This window comes from Haliotis rufescens, unplaced genomic scaffold, assembly GCF_023055435.1.
Source record: "Haliotis rufescens isolate VD_foot unplaced genomic scaffold, xgHalRufe1.0.p SCAF_36, whole genome shotgun sequence".
In the NCBI taxonomy this organism is placed as follows: domain Eukaryota; kingdom Metazoa; phylum Mollusca; class Gastropoda; order Lepetellida; family Haliotidae; genus Haliotis; species Haliotis rufescens.
In genome coordinates this window covers 2,943,756-2,964,454 of record NW_025964068.1, presented here as the reverse complement: position 1 = coordinate 2,964,454, position 20,699 = coordinate 2,943,756, and the positions used below count along the sequence as shown (strand labels likewise).

The following is a 20,699-nucleotide window of genomic DNA, read 5'->3' as shown; positions in this document are numbered from 1 at the left end:
AGCCAACGAGAGTGCTCCCCCTTGAGTTGTAACAAGATGGCCACCATGCTGACCACATGGTCTGAATAAAAGGGCTTTCTTCACTTATTGTTACAAACCACTACATGGTGTCAGAAGTAAGTCTACCCATCAAAGAAGTTACTGACAACAATAATGAATAACTTGGAGCCTCCCAAACCTTTGGAACTTGCTGGAAATGTGAGTGAAAACTGGCGCCGTTTCAAGCAAGCATGGGAATGCTACTACACCATTACTGTTGATGGTAAAAACAAACCTGATGTCTACAAGTCATCTTTATTGCTGCATTGCATTGGAGAAAATGCCAGAGAAGTATTTAATTCTTTTGAATGGGCTGAAGAGGAAGATAAACAGAAAGTTGAAAAAATCTTAGAAAAATTTGAGCAGTACTGTGTTCCCAGAAAAATGTGACATTTGAGAGATACAAATTTTTTACATGTTCACAAAAGTCAGACCAGACAATAGATCAGTATGTTAGTGAATTGCAACAAAAAGCTAAATCTTGTGAATTTGGACAACTCAAAGACAGTTTGGTTAGAGACAGAATAGTGTGTGGCGTGTACAACAGTGCTTATCGAGAGAAATTACTGCGTGATGATAGATTAACTCTTTCAAAAGCAATAGACACATGTCGTGCTGCAGAAATGGCAAGTTGTCAAGCTAAAGAAGTAAGTGAAGATTGTGCAGTTCATTACATAAAATCCAAACCAAAGTCAAAACCAAAACAGAAAATGAACTACAAGCAAACAAGTAAACAAGAAACAGTAAAACAAGAGCTTTGTGGACGGTGTGGAAGAAATCATACCCAAAAACAGAAATGTCCAGCATCTGGTCAAAAGTGTTTGAAATGTGGTCTTCTCGGACATTTTGCTACACAATGTAGATCTCATTCAGGTCGATCCCGACGTGTCTATGATATTGATGCAGAAGCATGTGATTATCCACCAGAAGATGCAGAATTCTTCGTTGATGTTGTGGATACAGACAGTCAGAGGGTCTCTAACTCAAAGGCTTGGATGATGTCACTTAACATAAATGGAACACAGGTACCCCTCAAACTTGACAGCGGCTCAGACATGAACCTCATCAGCTTGTCACAGTGGAATAAACTAAAATACCAGCCACCATTAGAACCTCCTAAGATGAGCCTAAAAGCTTATGGTGGAATTGACATACCTGTTGAAGGACAGGCAGAGCTCACAGTCACCTACAAAGGTAAACCATACAAGACTGTATTCATGGTAACGCCAGACAACAATAGATGTATCCTTGGTGTGGAGGATTGTGAGAGACTGAACTTGGTTCGTAGAGTTTACGAAATCAATGTTGATGAGAAAAATTTGAACAGCCAGAATTCTACAAAGCCAGAAGATATTCTAAGTGAATATCAAGATGTATTCACAGGGCTTGGATGCTTGCCTGGTGAACATACCATAAAAGTGGACAAAGGAGTCACACCAGTCATAGAAGCTTGTAGAAAAGTGCCAATTGCTCTCCATGATCAACTTAAAGAAGAGTTGAACAGAATGAAATCACTTGGAGTGATCACAGAGGTTACAGAACCTACTGAATGGGTTAGTTCGATGGTGATTGTGCACAAGAAACAAGGGAAATTGAGAATATGCCTAGATCCTCGCAATTTGAATCTAGCAGTTCAGAGAGAACACTATAAACTCCCAACTCGTGAAGAAAGGTACTTCGTGTTAAAAAGCCCTTTTATTCAGACCATGTGGTCAGCATGGTGGCCATCTTGTTACAACTCAAGGGGGAGCACTCTCGTTGGCTTAGCTGCTAGATACTGCTTGGGTATGATACTGCTTGTAGACACCAGTATGGATGACATGATCATCTTTGGTAAAGACACCAGAGAGCACAACGAGCGACTGAAAGCAGTACTTCAGAAGTGTAGAGACAGTGGTCTGAAATTGAATAGAGAGAAATGTGAAGTGGGTGTCACAGAGCTTACCTTCCTGGGAGATAGAATTTCTGTTGATGGACTCAAACCAGACCCTAACAAGGTGAAAGCCATCATGGATCTTCAGAAACCCACAGAAAAGAAGGAACTGCAACGGTTCCTTGGGATGGTTAATTACCTTGGAAGGTACATTCAAGACCTCTCAACAAAATCAGCACCACTTAGGCAGCTGTTGGAAAAAGACAGTCATTGGTCTTGGTCTCATGAACAGGACAAATCATGGGAAGAACTTCGAAACCTCATCTCACAAAGACCGGTTCTTCAATTCTATGATACCAAGAAACCCATCAAAGTGTCTACAGATGCATCAAAACATGGACTTGGTGCCATACTGCTGCAACAACATGAAGATGCATGGATGCCAGTAGCATATGCGTCAAGGGCGATGACCACTGCAGAGACTCACTACGCACAGATCGAGAAGGAAGCACTAGCAATGTGTTTTGGAGCTGAACGGTTCCATCAATATGTGTATGGGAGAAAGTTTCTTGCAGAAACTGACCATAAACCACTGATTCCCATCTTCAAGAAAGCTCTGAATGACTGTCCTCCACGCATTCAACGTTTCCGTCTTCGCATGCAGAAATATGACATGGAGGTAATGTACACTCCTGGTCGAGAGATGTATGCAGCAGATACCCTGTCAAGGAACTTTCCTAGTGATCAGTCACCCACCAGTACAACTGAAGCAGATGTACAAATGTATGTTGACAGTATCTTGTCAACAGTGCAGGTGTCAACCGACAGATTCGCACAGATCAGAGCAGAAAGCATCATAGATCCAGAAATGACAGCTCTAAAAGCAATCATCTTGACAGGTTGGCCTAATGAACATTCACAGTGCCCAAGAAACCTGGATGATTTCTGGAATTATCGAGATGAACTTTCATGTATTGACGGAGTAGTCTTCAAAGGCAACCGCATCGTCGTGCCCAAAGGTATGCGGAAACTGATGTTGCAGAAAATACATGCAGGACATCTGGGTCAAGAAAAATGCAAGCAGAGAGCTAGAGAAGTTCTATTCTGGCCTCGAATGAATCATGACGTAGATGTCATGGTAAGTGGATGTGAGACGTGCTTGAACTATCGTCATCGTCATCAACCTGAACCACTATCACCTCACCCAGTAGCTACTCAGCCATGGCAGTATGTCTCCACTGATCTTTTTGAACTCTACTCAAAAGACTATCTATTAGTTGTGGACACATACTCTAACTTCCCAGAAGTCATTGCTTTGCCAAATCAGTCCAGCCAAGCCATCATCAAAGCACTACGATCCATATTTGCCAGACATGGTTCACCAGTTGAACTGTTCAGTGATAACGGACCATGTTAGGTGGAAGGCTGAGACGAAATCGCCGTGATCTCCTCCTTACTCCTCATGACAACACACCTCGCATTACAAATAACCAGCCTGCAACAACAACAACTACAACTTGCTTGACAACTCCCGAAGCACAGCAGAGTGGTACTACAACACGATCTGGCCGAGTCATCAACAAGCCATCTCGCCTGATCGAAACCGAGTGATGTGTGAATTCTAAACTGTTAAAGTTTCATGTTTCGGAAGTTGATTTTCAGTAGACTAGGTTTTTGTCAGAGACTTTAATTGAGTTTAGTTTAAGTTCTAAAGTTAAGAGAATGGCAAGCCATCATAAATGTGCAAACTTAATGACAAGAAGAGACACTCATCAGGAAGGAACTGAACATGATCAATTTGACATGATGTGTCATTTTAAGCACTCATTGAAAAAGAAAAAAGAAAAGAAAAGAAATTAAACTTATCTATTGTTGATGTGCTTAGCCAGGCTTTAAAGTGTTTACATTGTTACCAGTTTAATTCAGAGTTTATATAATGTTAATTTCAACTTAGAAAGGGAGATGTAATGATAAGTGTTAATGTCAACAGAAGTCCATTAATCTATATTAATTAGTCATACCCAAGCAGTATCTAGCAGCTAAGCCAACGAGAGTGCTCCCCCTTGAGTTGTAACAAGATGGCCACCATGCTGACCACATGGTCTGAATAAAAGGGCTTTTTAACACGAAGTACCTTTCTTCACTTATTGTTACAAACCACTACACAGATGATGACGAACAAAACGATAGTGGGCGGAGAATAGAAAATGCCAGTGAGGGTGTTACTATACAGATAACGAAGCTCTTCAAAGCGGCTGGTAAATTAAACATATATTTGTACGTGATTATGGACGCGCAACTTAATATACAGAATGGAATATTCGTGCAAGCGATCTATTAATAATCTTTTACCTAAAGAACCGCACTGCGCTGTCATCTGCGGGGAAACAGGTTGCGGAAAAACAGCTTTTATTCTAGATATTTTACAAAATCATTATCGGAATGTTTTTGGTCATATTAGTATACTGTGCCCGACTACTAATGTTAATAAAACATACCTATTGAGAGATTGGGTAATGAATGATCCCGGGGTGTACAAAGTTGATCCAGGCGATCATTTACAAGACTGTTTACGAGTATGTCACGAAAAATACAAAGGCGAATCAACCCTTTTCATAATATACGACTGCAGTGCGAGTAAAGAATTTAGAATTATCCGGACGGCATATGGAGCCTAGCTTTTGGGTACTTACTCAAAAATACAACTCTGTTCTGAAAGATCTCAGAGAGCAGACCAAATGGGTAGCCCTGTTTCATTGTAAAGACCGAGATTCATATGAGGAATGTCTACGATAAAATGATGTTATTTCTACCAAGCTCGAGTGAGATAAAGTTAGAAAACTGTTAGCGGAAACGAAGCACTGTAAATTCGTATTAAAAACCGATCAACCAGCTGCTTATGCAATTGCTTAGCAAAAATAGCAAAATTGTAGCAAAAATATAGCAACTGCTGAGCAAATATAGCAACATCTGAGCAAAAATATAGGAGAATATAGCAACTGCTGAGCAAAAACATAGCAAAATTTGGCAAAAATATAGCAAAATTTCCAAAAATAGAGCAGATTATAGCAAATAATGCGATGAATTGAACATTAGCAGTGTTTATGTAATAATGTGGTTTGAAATACTCATTCTTTCGCAACAGTTTATTATTTCGGGCTGTTTTGGATATGCAATATTTTATTGTGTTGGACTTAAATATCTCCTTAGGTATTACATTATGGAATCAGTGTCCAACCCAGACCCAGTCTCCCCTATTTTGTACATGATGGGGGGACAAGTCCCCCCTTGATTTTCAATTCTGGGTTGGACGCTGTGGAATGCGGTGAACTTATCGAACAACTGCTCCAAGATGAGCCCGTAGTTACAGATCAACATAGCGATCAACATAAAGAAAGACTCACGGCTTTGGTAGCAGGTGGAAAATGTTCCCAATATTTGGGGGAAATTTTTTCCACTGAAAAAATTGATAACATGACCGACGAAGAAATTAAAAAACTGTACGCGAGTTACGAGTCTAGACTGGGAGCTACCATGACTAAAACAATATGTTCAGCTATGTTACAACTATACACAGTTGTAGCTAGTACGTTTCTTCCTATCCCGGCAGAAAATCGCATGTATTTATGCGAATTTCTAGAGGAAGACCCAATCATTGAACACGCTATAAGCGCAGTAAGCTGTGAGTTTTATCATAGATACGAATGTTCCACTTCGAAAAACCACTTTAATAACAGCTAGGTATTGTCAATTTAAACATACGTGCCCACTTACTAATAATGGAGACGGAAATACAACAAGTGAACGAGGAAACACAAGTGATTGTGGAAACACCGATTGCACAATCACCACAAGCGATTGCACCACAAGTCAGAGTGACTAAGAATCCTCGAAAAGTCGCAGCTGGTAGGAAGGGTGCGCTAGCGAGGAAGGCAAAGGCCTACAGTTCAAACACTGAACATAGCCTAATTAAAACTTGGGCTCCCTATGTACTAAGAGTTGTTGCTATAGCAGCGGTATGGTTTTATATAACCGGAGAAGAGAAAACACCACAAGTACAAAAATTAGATGAGGTTCAATTAGAGTTAAGCCCTCATGTAATGTTATAGAGCAATGACTACTCCAGTTACAGACGGTAAAATGCTGGTAAAAGCAATGTATCATTCAGCGGTTGTCAGCGGCTTGGCCATTGGCTATGCCCGTATAGCTAAAATGATTGCTAAAGCCATACCACCCAAGCTAGATTTTAATGGTTATGATATGGGTATGAGTGTCCTAGATGTAGGCCTAGCAATGGCTACAAAAGATATGCTAATCAAACAAGGGCTTATCCCAGAAGACATAATGAGGTAATTAAACATTTAAATATTTTATATATAGTATTATTGAACACAGCATGGCATCAATTGCGATGATGGTCGGTGGAGCTTTTGTTAATGATCCAGCTTTTTCGGGGAGTAATTTTTTATTTTCTACTACGAGGGAATTAAACGCTAAAGAAATTGAAGAGGAGCGTAAACAACATAATAAAGCATTAGAACAACTCAAAACAGCCCAGTCACAATGGGCCAGGCGCAAAATGGAGATATTAGATTTTATCAATGATGAACTTCATAAACAAGGACATTCAACTCAAACGTTTAAGGATGTTGAATCTGCCATGCATGAATACTTCCTTGTTTACGGAAAGACACTTGACCCAATGCCAAGGCCAACATTCTCTCAGTTTTATACACCGTCAGAGGCTCAGAAAAACCATGAGATAGCGTTTATAGTTTTTGGGTTGACTGGTGTGTCTATATTTAGCTACATTATTATGCATAAGCTATGATCTATTATGCACTATGTCAGGCTGAGTCTTATCAGCTATGACACCATGACCGGTGTGTCTATTTTTACCTACACAATTACGCAGAAGCTATGATCTATTACATATCAGCTGAGCGATGACTCACCCACCAAGTGGAGGTGTGATTTGCATTTAGACAAATGATATGATAGGTGTAAAACCATGAATTTGTGTAGATTTACACTCATGGGTAAACCAATTCAATGCAACAGATGTTGCGTTGGTATATATTGCGGAATTCATGCTTTTTACATCAGACAAGGAAATGTGAATTATACATGTTCTGTATGTGGGAAAGGGGTCAAAGGTCATTATTGTTTATGTAAGAAACACAGCGCTGATAGGGTCAGGAACCAGATTATTTACACTAGGAAGAGAGATTACATCAAAGAGAGGAATAGGTTGGGGGGAATACGTATTTAGATATATGAAAATATAACCATTTAGACATTTGACTCATTTTGCACATACCATCACATCACAATGGTCTTTGTCAGAGAGTTAAAGGCTTTGGCAAAACAATGTGGTCTATGGGGTTTTTCTCGAATGAGAAAAGCTGAATTGATTGATTTACTCGGTTTGGAATACAACAAACCCCAGACTGTTAGAGAACTTAAAGCTCAAGCAAAAAAAAGTGGGCTGAGAGGTTATTCTCAGAGAAAAGTTGAATTGATGGATTTACTCGGTTTGGAATACAACAAACCCCAGACTGTTAGAGAACTCAAAGCTCAAGCAAAAAAAAGTGGGCTGAGAGGTTATTCTTGAATGAGAAAAGCTGAATTGATTGATTTACTCGGTTTGGAATACAACAAACCCCAGACTGTTAGAGAACTCAAAGCTCAAGCAAAAAAAAGGTGGGCTGAGAGGTTATGCTCGAATGAGAAAAGCTGAATTGATTGATTTACTGAATGTTGATGTTGATAAAAATCAACCGGTTGAGGTAAGATTTGTACCCACAGCCGACGTTGGTAAATATCTAAGAGGTTGGAAGATGGATATTAATTCCAACATGGATGTTAATGATGTTAAGCCCATCGTATCGAGCAAAATTAACGAGGAGTTAGATGATTTAAATAGTATAAAATACCAGCTAACGGCTAAAATGTCATTGAGTAAAAATGACGCTGAATATACCAAACCTTATTTCCGGAGCAACCAAGAAGTTATAACTGAACCTGATTCTATAAGTGCATCATTAGATACTTCATTGCAGCGGATACAAGAAACTTTAGAACACTGGACTAATAGAGGTTCGGGTTGGGGTGTGGATAGAATCCATAGTTTATATTTAGACATAGCAAATTATATGCCTTTCAAAGGTGGATCTTATATAGATTTACCCTCGTATTATAAAAAGAAAAAAAACATAATTAATGTAAAAAATAAAGGCGATGACTGTTTCAGAATGATGATAAGATCAGCATTGCAGATTCTAAAATTGCAAATAGACCTTCTAGCTATTCCCAAAACGACGGACTCAACCTTGATGGTATAGATGAACCTACACCAATCTCGCAAATTGATAAGGCGAAAATGTTTTTGGACATTCTCCTAAAGGAATTGTTGTACACAGGATAAGCTCCGCTCCAGAACATATTCCCAGAATCAATTCATTTCTGATCGAAAAAAGATGGTAAATATCATTATACGTGGATAAAGAGTTTAACCCTTTCGCCCCGACTGCCCGATTTATCGGGCAGCATAAACCATGTCCCAGTACCCGGCTGCCCGAAAAATCGGGCAGCTACTGTCCAAGTCCCACACACGGCTGCCCGATAAATTGGTCGGCAAGACCGTGTTTACAAAATCGCTCTTTCTACTTCCTTTCTCGTGTGTAATCTCGTTCTAAATATGGAAACGAGATCTACACGTAATGACACGTCATTCGATTGAATTTCCCAGGTTTTTTGGCGAGAAAATCGCGAATATGTCACCTGTTTTCGCGACAGGTATTTTTCTCGCTTGAATCGTAAATCTAGCGTAATGGCGGCGAACTACGATTCGGATAGCGATCAGATGACTAACAACGACTCTATCGGGAATAATAATGTGTTTGATTTGAATAATTTACGCGAAGGGGAGAGGGAATTTCGCGAATATTTTTGTGAAGATTTTGACGGTTTCGACGAGGTGCCCCCCCCCCTCCCCCCGCCAACTTTCAAGAATGTGAGTGGCAGAGGGACCACAACAGTGGAGACATGAGGGATTTTGAAGAGGCGACCGGACTCAAGAATATATATTGACACGGTGAGTGAAGTATCGTGCTATTGATTTTTTCCAACTGTTTTACAATGATTCTGTGTTTGAACAGATTATCAGTGCGACGAATGAGAATGCAGCCTACAAGTGAACGAGCGATCACAACAACAACAAAGGTGAGTGGCATGACGTATCTCTTTTTTTTTTTTAATTACATTTTCTGATCGCAATCTGAATTGTAGTTTGCCAGTTTGTCGTATGTCCTTATATTTCACTCAATTTGAATAAAATTTATTTCCATATTCATGTTTGTTTTCTTGTTTTTTACAACTTAATTTAAATTTTAGTAACTGTAATAATTATTTATTTATTAATTGATGTAATAAAGTACTGATTTATTTTATTATGCAATTGTAAATAGCAGTGTATTGTAAATATGTTATCACAACTTGTATATTTGCAGAACTTGAATTTACGATCTTTCCGTCCTTTTACAATCTTTCCCTCCTTTCAGATCAATCTGTGATATCTTCTCTGTGATGTCATTCTTATAGTAGCTGTGGTTCAATGTTCAGGTAATGTGATAAATTACTATTTAAAAACTTAAAAACTTAATTTTTGTTTCAAATCCTGAAAAAGAACAAAATAAATCAAATATTTGTGTTTTTACCTGGGTTAACGAGTTTACCTGCGTTAACAAGTTTACCTGTGTTAACAAGTTTACCTGAGAGGCTGTAAGTGTATCATAAGTAATATGTGACATCAGTATAGAAAACAAAGTCAGTACCAAGAGTTGAAAACTTGTTTATTTGTTTACAGATGTGCATGAAGAGAATTAAGCCTGTAATACCTGGGATTACCTGTGCCGTCCAAGATGACAAGGCCACTGTGTTATGTTTATCTTGTATCTGTGATTTATTTTTGTGATTTTTAATACAATTTGAGCCAAAATTCATTGTCTGTTTTCATTTTTTCAGTGTTTTCAAGTTTTATTTCACTTGTAAACACCTGTAATTAGAAAATAAGAAAGGTTAGAGACAATAACAACAAAGAATATTACAGTATACTTAATCCTCTTTACAATGGTATATGATAAATGTATATTAAAAGCAAGTTTCTGGTAGAAAAAGTGCATCAAAAATGATAAGTGTGATTTTCCAATAATACTGCCAGGGAGGCCAGTGTGCAGGCCTTGTCAGTGTCAGGGACTGCAGGGTTTCAAGGGACATAACTCTGGGGCAGCCAGGGATGATAGAGTTGAGCAGGCTATTATGCGATCAAACAAAACATGAATGAAAAAAATATTTCTGCGAAAGATGCCTGCATGGGTACAGCAGACAAGATCTATTAGAAGCGCATAAAGAAGACTGCAGAGGTGTTGGACAGACTGCTATCAGGATCGATATGCCTAAAGAGGGAAAAAATATACTAAAATTTGAACATTTTGTAATCAAATGCCAGTACCGTACATAATTTACACTGACTTCGAAAGCACTTATCAACCCTATAGAAAATACCGAACACAATACTGAATGTAGTTTTACATACAAAACTCAAGAACATATTCCTTGTGGGTTTGGGTATATAGTTGTAAGGTATGATGGGAAAACAACCCCGCCCGTGATTTACAGAGGTCCTGATGCAGCGGAAAAGTTCCTAGAATATCTACAAAATAAAGAGAGAATAATCAGGGAAAATGTATCGCGTAAGAAACCCATGTGTATGGCAAGGGATGATTGGAGGGCTTATAACTTTAAAAAGTCAACGATTTGAATAAACCCCTGAATGGGGATTCCGTAAGAGATCATTGCCACATCACGGGTAATTATTGGCGCATAACCAGAGTAACTTGAAACTAAAAATGAATTCTCAAACAATACCCATCCCCATTGTGTTTCACAACCTTAGAGGATATGATTCTCATCTCATTATGCAAGCTATCTCAAAGACCAATGGTGGCTTAACGTGGATTCCTAATATGGAAAAATATATCTCTAAAACTATACATTAGGATAAAAAATTAATATTCTTGGTTCTCAGGCACCGCCGCATCATCATAAAGTCTGCCGCACGTTTCGTTTTTATTTCCATTTTCAAAAAAAAAAATCCTTAAATGTTCGGTGTCTTGAACACACGACCTCAACTGTGAAATGCTACAAATTACTTAAAAACAATGCGATCCAATATTATTTTTTTATTATATAACATGCAGTTACTTCCCTTTTCATGCGCACTGCTTTACTGCGCATCTCGTGTGTTATGGTCATGGGGGCAATAGGAGTTTGTGTGCTTGCTTTGCTGTTTGTAAATTTGGTCAATGAAAACATTAAATAAGCAATACAACATCACTAGACATGATGATGGTATTCAAATACAAATTCAATGGTATTTGTGTACTGTATGAGGGACAATGCAGGGGTTATTTTTCTCGTAAAATAAGCGGGAAATCGATGCTAATTTATATACCCCGGCTATAAAGCAAATCTGAATATAGCACATCACTAGGGCATACAAAATCTCTACATTTGCAATAAAAATGTGTTTGTCTTCCACAGAAAAAAAAAATTACCTCGTAGCCCTTCAGCGAATTCAGGGAAACGTAACAGATTATATCAATTAAACTTAGTCAATACAAATTTCAAATTTGAGATAAAACATCACTTAACATAATGATTAGCCGATTAAATTGTATTTCCTGTTCTGATTGGCATTGTTTTATATGCAGAGATTAAGATTACCGTGTGTCTTGTCTCGTAAACTAAGCTGGAAGTAGCATTCAGCTGTATACACTTTTCTCGGAATCTAACGGTGATTCGACCAATAAAATAACTTAAAAGAATTTTTACACAATGAGCGGAAGAATTGTATCTGAAACTATTATTTTGTCAGGAATAATTCATTCCAATATCATGTGTAGTTGCAGATTTACTATATATATGTGAAATGAATTAATAACCATAAGCGTAGCACTTGGGTTCAGCTGATCGCCATTGCCGGAAATGTTTTCGAATGGAAGAATTTGACCAATCACCGTCCATGCGCCCGCGATTGCAAAAACTTAATGTTGACATATAATAGTCAAACTACAACAAGTATGACTTTCAGCGATTCAATGTATGGCATTTATGATATATATATATATCCATTCTCTATCCACTAAAGTTCGTTTCAAGGCGTCAATAGCGGTAATATGACCGTGGTTGCTGTAAGTAACAGTGAGTTGTGCGATCTTCCGATCACTTCACATACGATTTTGCCGAAATGAATTGAAACAATATTGAATGAAATATTAAATAAAATTATTAAATAGATTACCAACATAAGTCCAGATATATTATGAACTCTTTCCACAACCAGACTGTGTAATTACATGATTAATTTGAGCATTTAAGTACAGATTTGTTGACATGGTATTTCCGGTGTTCCTTGCCCACAGTAATGTCTATGTGTTGCGGAAACCCCCCATAAAATACTTAACCCTGTGTATAAGACGACACCCCCTCCTCCCCCCCACACACACACATACCTTGAAAGCCTCCTAATTCTAGTTATGTAAAACTCGCCTTATACACAGCGATATACGGATTTGGATTCTTACTAGTGTGTACACAACCCAAAAAAAGGGCCGCCCGCACGATATTTTCAAAAGCTATTGCCTGAGAACCATTTTTTCTTTTTTTTCAGCCTTATACGGACAAGGATGGGAAAGCTAGAACAAATCAAAGTAATGGGCTTAGATTCATAGACTCCGTACAGTTTCTGTTATCTTCCCTGGACAATTTAGCTAATGCGAACAATCCCGATGACTTTGCAATAACAAATCAATATACTGATCAGATAACTCGTCATTTGTTGTTGAGAAAAGGTGTATATCCTTACGAATATATGGATGATTGGCCTAGATTTGACGAAACTAAATCACCACCCCTCGAATCATGCTATAGTAACTTAACAGAATCTAAAATAACCAATGCCATTTATGAACACGCTCTGACGGTGTGGGATAAATTAGGTTGTAAGAATTTAGGTGATTATCACGATCTGTACTTAAAAACCGATGTACTGTTACTCGCCGATATATTTGAGATATTTAGAAAGACATGTTTAAAATAATACGGCTTGGACCCGGCATGGTACTATTCCAGTCCAATGGGATGCATTGTTGAAGCAGACCGGTGTAGAACTAAAATTACTCATCGATTACGATATGCTCTTGTTTGTTGAGAAAGGATTAAGGGGTGGTATATCAGTGACAGCGAAAAGGTATTCTAAGGCTAATAATAAATTATATCTCGACACCAACAATTTGTACAGATGGGCTATGAGTCAAACTTTACCCACGGGTGGTTTTGAGTGGGTTGATGTGAATGATATCGATCCCCACAGATTCCGATGTGAATAAAGGGTACATACTAGAAGCTGACTTGGTATATCACAAAGACCATAACAATTATCTGCTAGCTCCCGAAAGATTAATGGTAAATAAAGATTGGATGTCGGAATATTAACACTCCTTGATGGGCAACACTAGGCAGGGTTAGAAACTAACAGTTTTTGTCCACTAGTCCTTATAATGATAACATATAGCAAAACCCTCAAAACGGGCCAATTTCTACTAGTCCTTAGGATACCTTTACTATTGGGCAGTTTGGTAAGGACTACAGGACTAGTGCCAATTTCTAACGCTGCTAGGTCAGGTAACATAGAAAAACTTGTACCAAATTTGATGGATAAGACAAAATATATAGTTCACTACAGAAATCTCCAGTTATATCTATCCTTAGGCATGAAAATAAAGAAAATACACAGAGTTCTAAAGTTTGATCAAAGCTGAACACAGATTTAAGAAAGATGTCTACCAGCGATTTCAAAAGAACCTATATAAGCTCACGAATAACTCAGTATTTGGTAAAACTATGGAGAATCTAAGGAAGCGTGTTGATGTCAAATTAGTCAGATCTAATGAGGAAGAAAGACTCAAGAAACTTATAGCCAGTCCGGCTTTTAACAGAAGCAAGATATTTGATAACGACTTAGCTGCACTACATATGCAGAAGAGTAATATAAAATTCAACAGAGTATGAGTATTCTTGACTTGTCAAAACACTTAATGTATGACTTTTATTACAACAAACTTAAGAAGCAATACGGTGATAGATGCGAGGTGTTATATACCGATACCATGGATACTGATCCTTTGCTGATGGAAATACAAACCGAGGATGTATATAAAGATATGGCAGAAAAAATAGATATGTACGACACGAGCGATTACCCAAAAGATAATCCACTGCACAGTGTAGTAAATTTAAAGGTGTTAGGTAAGATGAAGGATGAATGTGCTTGGACCCCTATAGCGGAGTATGTCGGATTAAGACTGTTAATAGAGAGATATGAAAAGCTAAGGGTGTTAAGAAGTATGTGGTAAAAAAGCATATCAAACACGAACAGTATAAAGAAGCATTATTCAATGGTAGAACATTCAAACACGAGATGAACATTTTAAGAAGTGTCAATCGAAGGATATATGGATTAAGAATGAACAAGACATCATTATCCCCCTTAGATTCAAAGAGATGGATTGATAAAAGGATGGTGTAACTACCTATGCTTCTGGTTATGGTGGTAATACTGTATTGTTGGGAACTATGAGCAACTTTTTTCGTACAAATGCCCTGCCCGGTCCATCTTTAAGATAATAAAGAATAGGTTCTCCTTCTTTCATAACCTACCGACTAATGTTATATATCTTAAGGGACCAAATCGGATCGGTTGCACGACGTAGGCCTCCTTCGAGTTCACCGGGCTAGTATAAATATCTTACGCTTACGCTTCTCTATCTAGAAGTTTTTGTTCTTTGCCTCTCCTCGGTGTTGAAGATTTGGAAGTCACAGATTTCATTTTAATCGCATCGGATGGTTTCTTCCTGATTTATCTCGTTACTTCATTATTCAGCGCTGAAACAACAGCTGATAATCATGTCACCCATTCGGTTGATCTTAATCGTTCCGATTTCATTTCAATCCCATACTGATATCCAAACAAACTTTCCGCTAATGTCTGGTTAAATCTTTTAACGATAGCTTGACTACGGTGGGCCTGATTTCAACATCGTGCTTTGTTAATAATTTAGCTACTGATCCCATAAACTCGCGACCAGGATCTACTTGCTATAACTTGGGACATTTTAGTGGTCCGCATTTATATATGCGGCTCAGTGCATTAGCTACTACTGTTGAATCTTTCGAGGTTAATGGTTCAGCCTCCTTGTAGCGACTAGCCACATCCACTGCGGTTAAAGCGTATTCATATATTTTGGGTCTTACCTTACCATGGGGAAGAAACAAGAGGTCAGCCTGATGACATCAGGATATAATGCGGTGCCGGTAGGTATATTTGCCACATTGCTTGTTTCTTTAGCCGATCCTTGGCCACATCTTTAGATACCTTAGCCGCAGTGGCTAATTTTTGTATTGCTCCTATACCTTTCCAATATCCTCGTGGGCTATAGTAAATTTTATCCATTATTAATTAATATTGATGGTTCTTTTGATACGATTCATGACGATCGTTGAATCGCATCATCATTTTTGCATAAAAAATTCCCTCTGTAGTAGCAGTATAGGTATATAAATCTGGCTCCAGTGGAGTTGCGACAGAACTGTCATTACTTATACTACTGTGTAAGTCAAATTCATTCACATGGAAACTCGAAAAATACATTTTAAAAAATCCCAAACTATCAGAAGGCACCAGTTCACCACTAGACCTATCCATGTGCCAAGTTAGGTTAAGATATCTCTCATGGTTTTTGAGCTCTGCTCCAGAAACGAAACGTGACGGATGGACAGACAGACAGCACCCATTCCTACATCCCCCTTCCACTTCGTGGCAGGGGATAATAACATATTGCAGTAAATCATCACAGGTATATGTGCACATAATAGTCTTCTGCCTTCAGTGTGATGATGTCAAGCCCAAAGATCAATGACAAATTACACATAACACTGGGAATAGCAATCAATGTAGAATCATTAGAATGGTTAATAAATTGTACAGTCTTAGATTGATGTTGTGCAGAAAACCTGCTTGTAAGTCAGTCACAAATCTGTAAAATGTTGACACGAACTTGGTGCATGTAGAAATATATAATAAGTGGCATTTTTAAAATATCAGGATGCACAAGTCATGCTAGTGCATGTCATATATAGTTAAATCTAGCCCTGACATATCACACTGTGTCCAGACATCTCTGCTCCAATTCGGTTTATACATGTTCCCAGATCTGGGGATCTAATAGTAATACCACCAGACGGATGCGAGCCATAAGGTCCAATATTTGTTGCCATTCTTTAGCATCTACATATTCATAACAAACAGACAAACAGCATATCTGGATATCACAGATTTCATTGAGAACATGGTTGTGATTTTACCTTTGATTTCTTTTCTTTCACTTCTATGACCTTCTGCAACCTTTTCCTCTCCTTCTTGCTGAGTTTCTTCACTCGTGGTGTGTTGTCATTCCTCTTCTTAGTCGGACGTTTCTTACCAGGCAGGACCAGAGCATTGCTGTCTTCCTCTTGGACAGATTCTTCTTTTGTGGTGTCTTCCTTTAGATCTAGTCTTATCTGGGAAATTAAAACAATTCTTCATCAAAATAAAGTTTAAATCATAGCTCTTTCTTAACCAGTCAAAGTTGTCCTACCATGCTTACAGACTGTGTTTTGCATGATTCCTATGCAGTACAAACTGACCCTTTCCTTTGCTATCCTTGACTCATTCCAAGTACAGGAAACAGACCTCTTGAAATTGTCCTTTTGTTTTTACAGAAACTATATATTCTAGTAGGCTTAATTATGTTATTCATTTACAAATAGTAATTGTAGGATAGTCAAAATCAGTTACCAACATCACTCATGAACAGCAGCATACCGAGTGAACAGTTGTGTGAGAAAACACAAGAAGAGTCTGAAGGTATTAAAGTGAGTTTGAGTACATGTATCCTGATGAGCGCACGGCGCACGGGGTGAATGGTGGTCCCATTAAGGAGATTGTGAGATTGGTGTCAGGCACATTGTCTATGTCCAGATCACATTTAACAGCATTTGAACTAAAAACACTTTCAGAGATATAATTCAACTGTTTCAAAGACGTATATAGATCTTTCTGTTTCTAACTCTCTAACATATTTTTCATGTAATCAGTAAACCATGCCTCCTGATATTTACCTTTTTCTGCTCACTATGGTCTACAGCAATGGTTGTCTGTTGCCTAGCTTTCCAGTTGAATTTACGCTTAGATTTCCCCATTAGTAATATAGTATCCCTTACAACACAACAGATAACATCCCAGCTGATTCGAAGAGAAACGTGCTCGCAGTATACACGCGAGTAAATAAACGGGAAGAGTTATGTCCCTTAGTAATAATACTCGAAAAAGTAATGTGTGTAATCTGGGAAAGGGGAGGGTACATTCGTGACCACTGGCTCTTTTCCGTAACCCGCGAGAAGACGTATTAGGCTTTGCCTGGAATGACACGAATTGATCACGAATGGTCCGGAAACTGACTCGATCGTTCCCTTGATCAAACCTCAGCGCTAATGTTATCAAGTAGTAAGTCTTTTTTACTGTTGTTAGACTGGCCTTCGCCTTTGTGTAGTGTGCGGCAACCAACGGAGGCAGGGTCCCAGTCTCGTCATTCCGGGACAAGCCGAACCACGACTTTAATATTGTGCCCACCACAAACTCTTTTTCTGTTTCTGTTCACTTGTAATAATTGTTACAGTAACATTCGCTTAACGCTAGTTTACAAAGAATGAAACCTCTGTGATATAAGGTAGACACACTTTTATGGATAACAACTTATTTAATACTGTAAATATCTGTGACAAATATTTAAATTGTTTGCTGAAAAATAATCCAACTTTAACATTTTTTTCTGTTCATCATTAATTTCCAAAATGCATGTTTCGAACCATGATTAAAAAATAAGTAAACAGTGATCTTGCAGTGAAAAGGTATGTTATTTGTCTATTTCGACATTTAAGAATCGCGATTGTGATGCGTTTTTTAATTAATAATATTAGGAATGATAGTATGTAAAACAAATATGTTTTCAGCTGTAATAAGCCCCAATACACGTACACATTTGTCAATACAAGATCCAATGTAAATATCCAGTTATGTTATTTAAAACTATTAATATATAGCCATTACATTTAGTTTCCATAAACAAATTCTGTCAGCATTGATTGCTTTCTTTTAATGACATATAGCTACATTCTACGTTTAGAATTTTCAAAGTTCGAAATAACGGATTTGTCTCTTATGCCTTGCGTATGTGATTTTAGGTATAACAGCAGACAAGTTTGGATCTATGTTGAGGGGCGAGATGAATTGCCCATTACGATCACGTTCGACCTGTCATCCGACATTAACGTAAAAAAAGTATATAACAGCGATGAGACAAAACGGAATATTGTGCTCGGGAAACTTCAAGATCGTCTCCTAATTTAACTCAAGAGTTGATATCTGACGGTTTTATATTTATATAGATATTTTGATAGATGTTTTGGGTACACATTATCCCTAAACAATGCATGACTTTGGAATATCTACATTTTGTGTTCCTGATATCTTAAAAACTCTTGGTGTTTGGCAAATCTGCATAGGTTGTGTTCAACACATGGAATCAACAATGGGCATTATACTTTTATATAATGACTTTGAAGGAGATTTTAAACTGAAGAATTCATGTAGTCCTATTACAACTTTAGTATACGAGATGTTAATCAAGTTGACTAAACCAGCTTTCCGAGGCAAGGGAGTTAACTGACTTTAATATAGTCGTGGAAACACAACTTTTAAAATCAGTTACCTTTCTTGTTTCGGGAGCTGAAAAAAACCTACACACCCTTGTGGCATTTTAATGAAATATGGATGGCCCGAGAAAAATCAGGCTTTGTCTTTAATTTGGCTTTTATTATCTCAACAACTTGTGAAACATTGCCAATAGAGTGAACTATAATCACAATATTTATTATTAAAGGTAATATTACATTTGAATTTAAATTGTTTTGAAAATAAAGGCTATTTCGTTCACTCAATAATATTTAACACCACTAAGTACATATCAAAATGGATATTAAGCTGAATTAAATTTGGAAAGCCAAATAGATTGTCAGAGATAAAACTCGCTGTTTTGATCCGAATGTAAACAAACACACGTATGTTGATTTTAATCTTTCACCGTGCATGGTCCTATCTGTATTAACAATTACAATTCACACAACACAATTCTGTTATCTATGTACTTTGTATTGTCAAAATGATGATATATAGTTTTCACGGTTACAATTTGCTTTAAGTACTCGGGATTAGTTTTATCTAAGTACCATCCTTACGCGCATTTTGATTGGGTTGTCGGATTTTCGCACATAACATTGCTCGGTGAGGAGACAAGTTTGCTTGCAGGTTACGCAGGGGGGATAGGTGGTGAATGTCTGTAATGCTGTATGTGTTTTGCGCACGAAAATGCGCGGCTAAAAGACATGATCTCATTTCAAATTAAAGCCACAGAGTGCGTCTTTTGTCTTAGATGTATACAAGTATAGTCTTCGTCAATGTAAACTATCGCCGCTACCCCGGCATATGGTACATATATGCTTTTTGGCGATCATATAAAAATGAAAGGGGGTCATGTATTATCTTTTAGAGTAACATCCTGCAAGAACATTCATGAAGCTATTGTAGGTCCGCTTCAGAGTCTATTGAAGACATGTGTGGTGGAGGTAACTGGAGCTTGGACGAGTCCAAATTTAGTACCCGGGTACCCGACCCCCTATTACCTGCGCTACAAAATGTTCTATTGAGTTGTTTTACTGATGCCCTGGCAAAAAGTATTTTGATAGGGTACAAAACGATCTGATCATGCATACACTGAAGTTGACTGAAGCTTTGTCTTTGTACTCAAACATATAAAGGAATGTGCGCGTAGTCAGAAAGAAATGCGAACATTAGCGGCTTGTACTAGTTTACTCATAAATTTTTATTGTTATTGTAATTAAACAATATATCACATGACTAACCACGGGTCCGGGTAGTCCTGTGAGTACCCTGGTCCTACTCAGGACCCACCCGACCGGAGTTACCCGTCCCAGCCCTAGAGGTAACAACCGCACTCACGCACGCACAGCATATATATAAAGCAATATATGTGTGATATCAGGAGCCTTATATATCAGGTGTTGTTGTCATGTAAGTGATGTGATGTGCGACACCTTTTATGTTTGTTTCACTCCCTCATCCCAAGTTAATATATAATATTGTGCTGATGCCACCCAGAGTGCGGTTTGGCACCGTGTTGATGCCTAGCATTAAGGTTTCCTCTTTTATGTTGTTTAAATGCTTGAATAGGTGTCGTGTCTATCTGAAAGTTTTTTTCCGGAAATCCTTTGAACCAGCGTTTATTAGAGGCAGGTGTTGTTGTGTATTAAGTTATATTTTGCAACATTATTTTAAATGTACATCTTCTCTGGATGTCTTAGTTACATAACCGGCTTAATCTAAGATTACATGAAGTTGAGAACAAAAGGCAGGGTTCGCTTCTGGAGCATAATGCGAAACTTTGTAAACACAACAGTAACTGTAAAGTGCTGAAAGTGCTATGTGCTATAATACTGCTATTGAGGCTTTTTATCACCCCGGCATATACATAGTCATCATCTGGTCTGTCTG

At 38.0% G+C, this 20,699-nt stretch overlaps 1 protein-coding gene and 1 long non-coding RNA gene across 3 annotated transcripts in view; one reads left to right on the top strand and one right to left on the bottom strand.

The window, feature by feature from the left end:
• The window catches only part of LOC124147733 (probable ATP-dependent RNA helicase DHX37), a 99,751-nt gene extending 82,198 nt beyond the window's left edge, over nt 1–17,553 (bottom strand). Inside the window, exons 1-2 of one of the 2 annotated variants that reach the window (XM_046518484.2) lie at nt 17,192–17,553; nt 16,397–16,591 (exon numbers count right to left, since the gene is read on the bottom strand). In XM_046518484.2, the coding sequence (XP_046374440.2) occupies nt 16,397–16,591; nt 17,192–17,272 (276 nt within the window). In that variant the 5' untranslated portion in view covers nt 17,273–17,553. The remainder of the gene's footprint in view (nt 1–16,396; nt 16,592–17,191) is intronic. The other variant, XM_046518485.2, reaches the window with a different exon arrangement.
• On the top strand, nt 8,957–9,797 carry LOC125372129. The gene is made up of 3 exons (XR_007217985.1): nt 8,957–9,136; nt 9,475–9,535; nt 9,780–9,797. It is a non-coding gene; the product is annotated as an uncharacterized LOC125372129 (long non-coding RNA).
• Nucleotides 17,554–20,699: the final 3,146 nt, after the last annotated feature.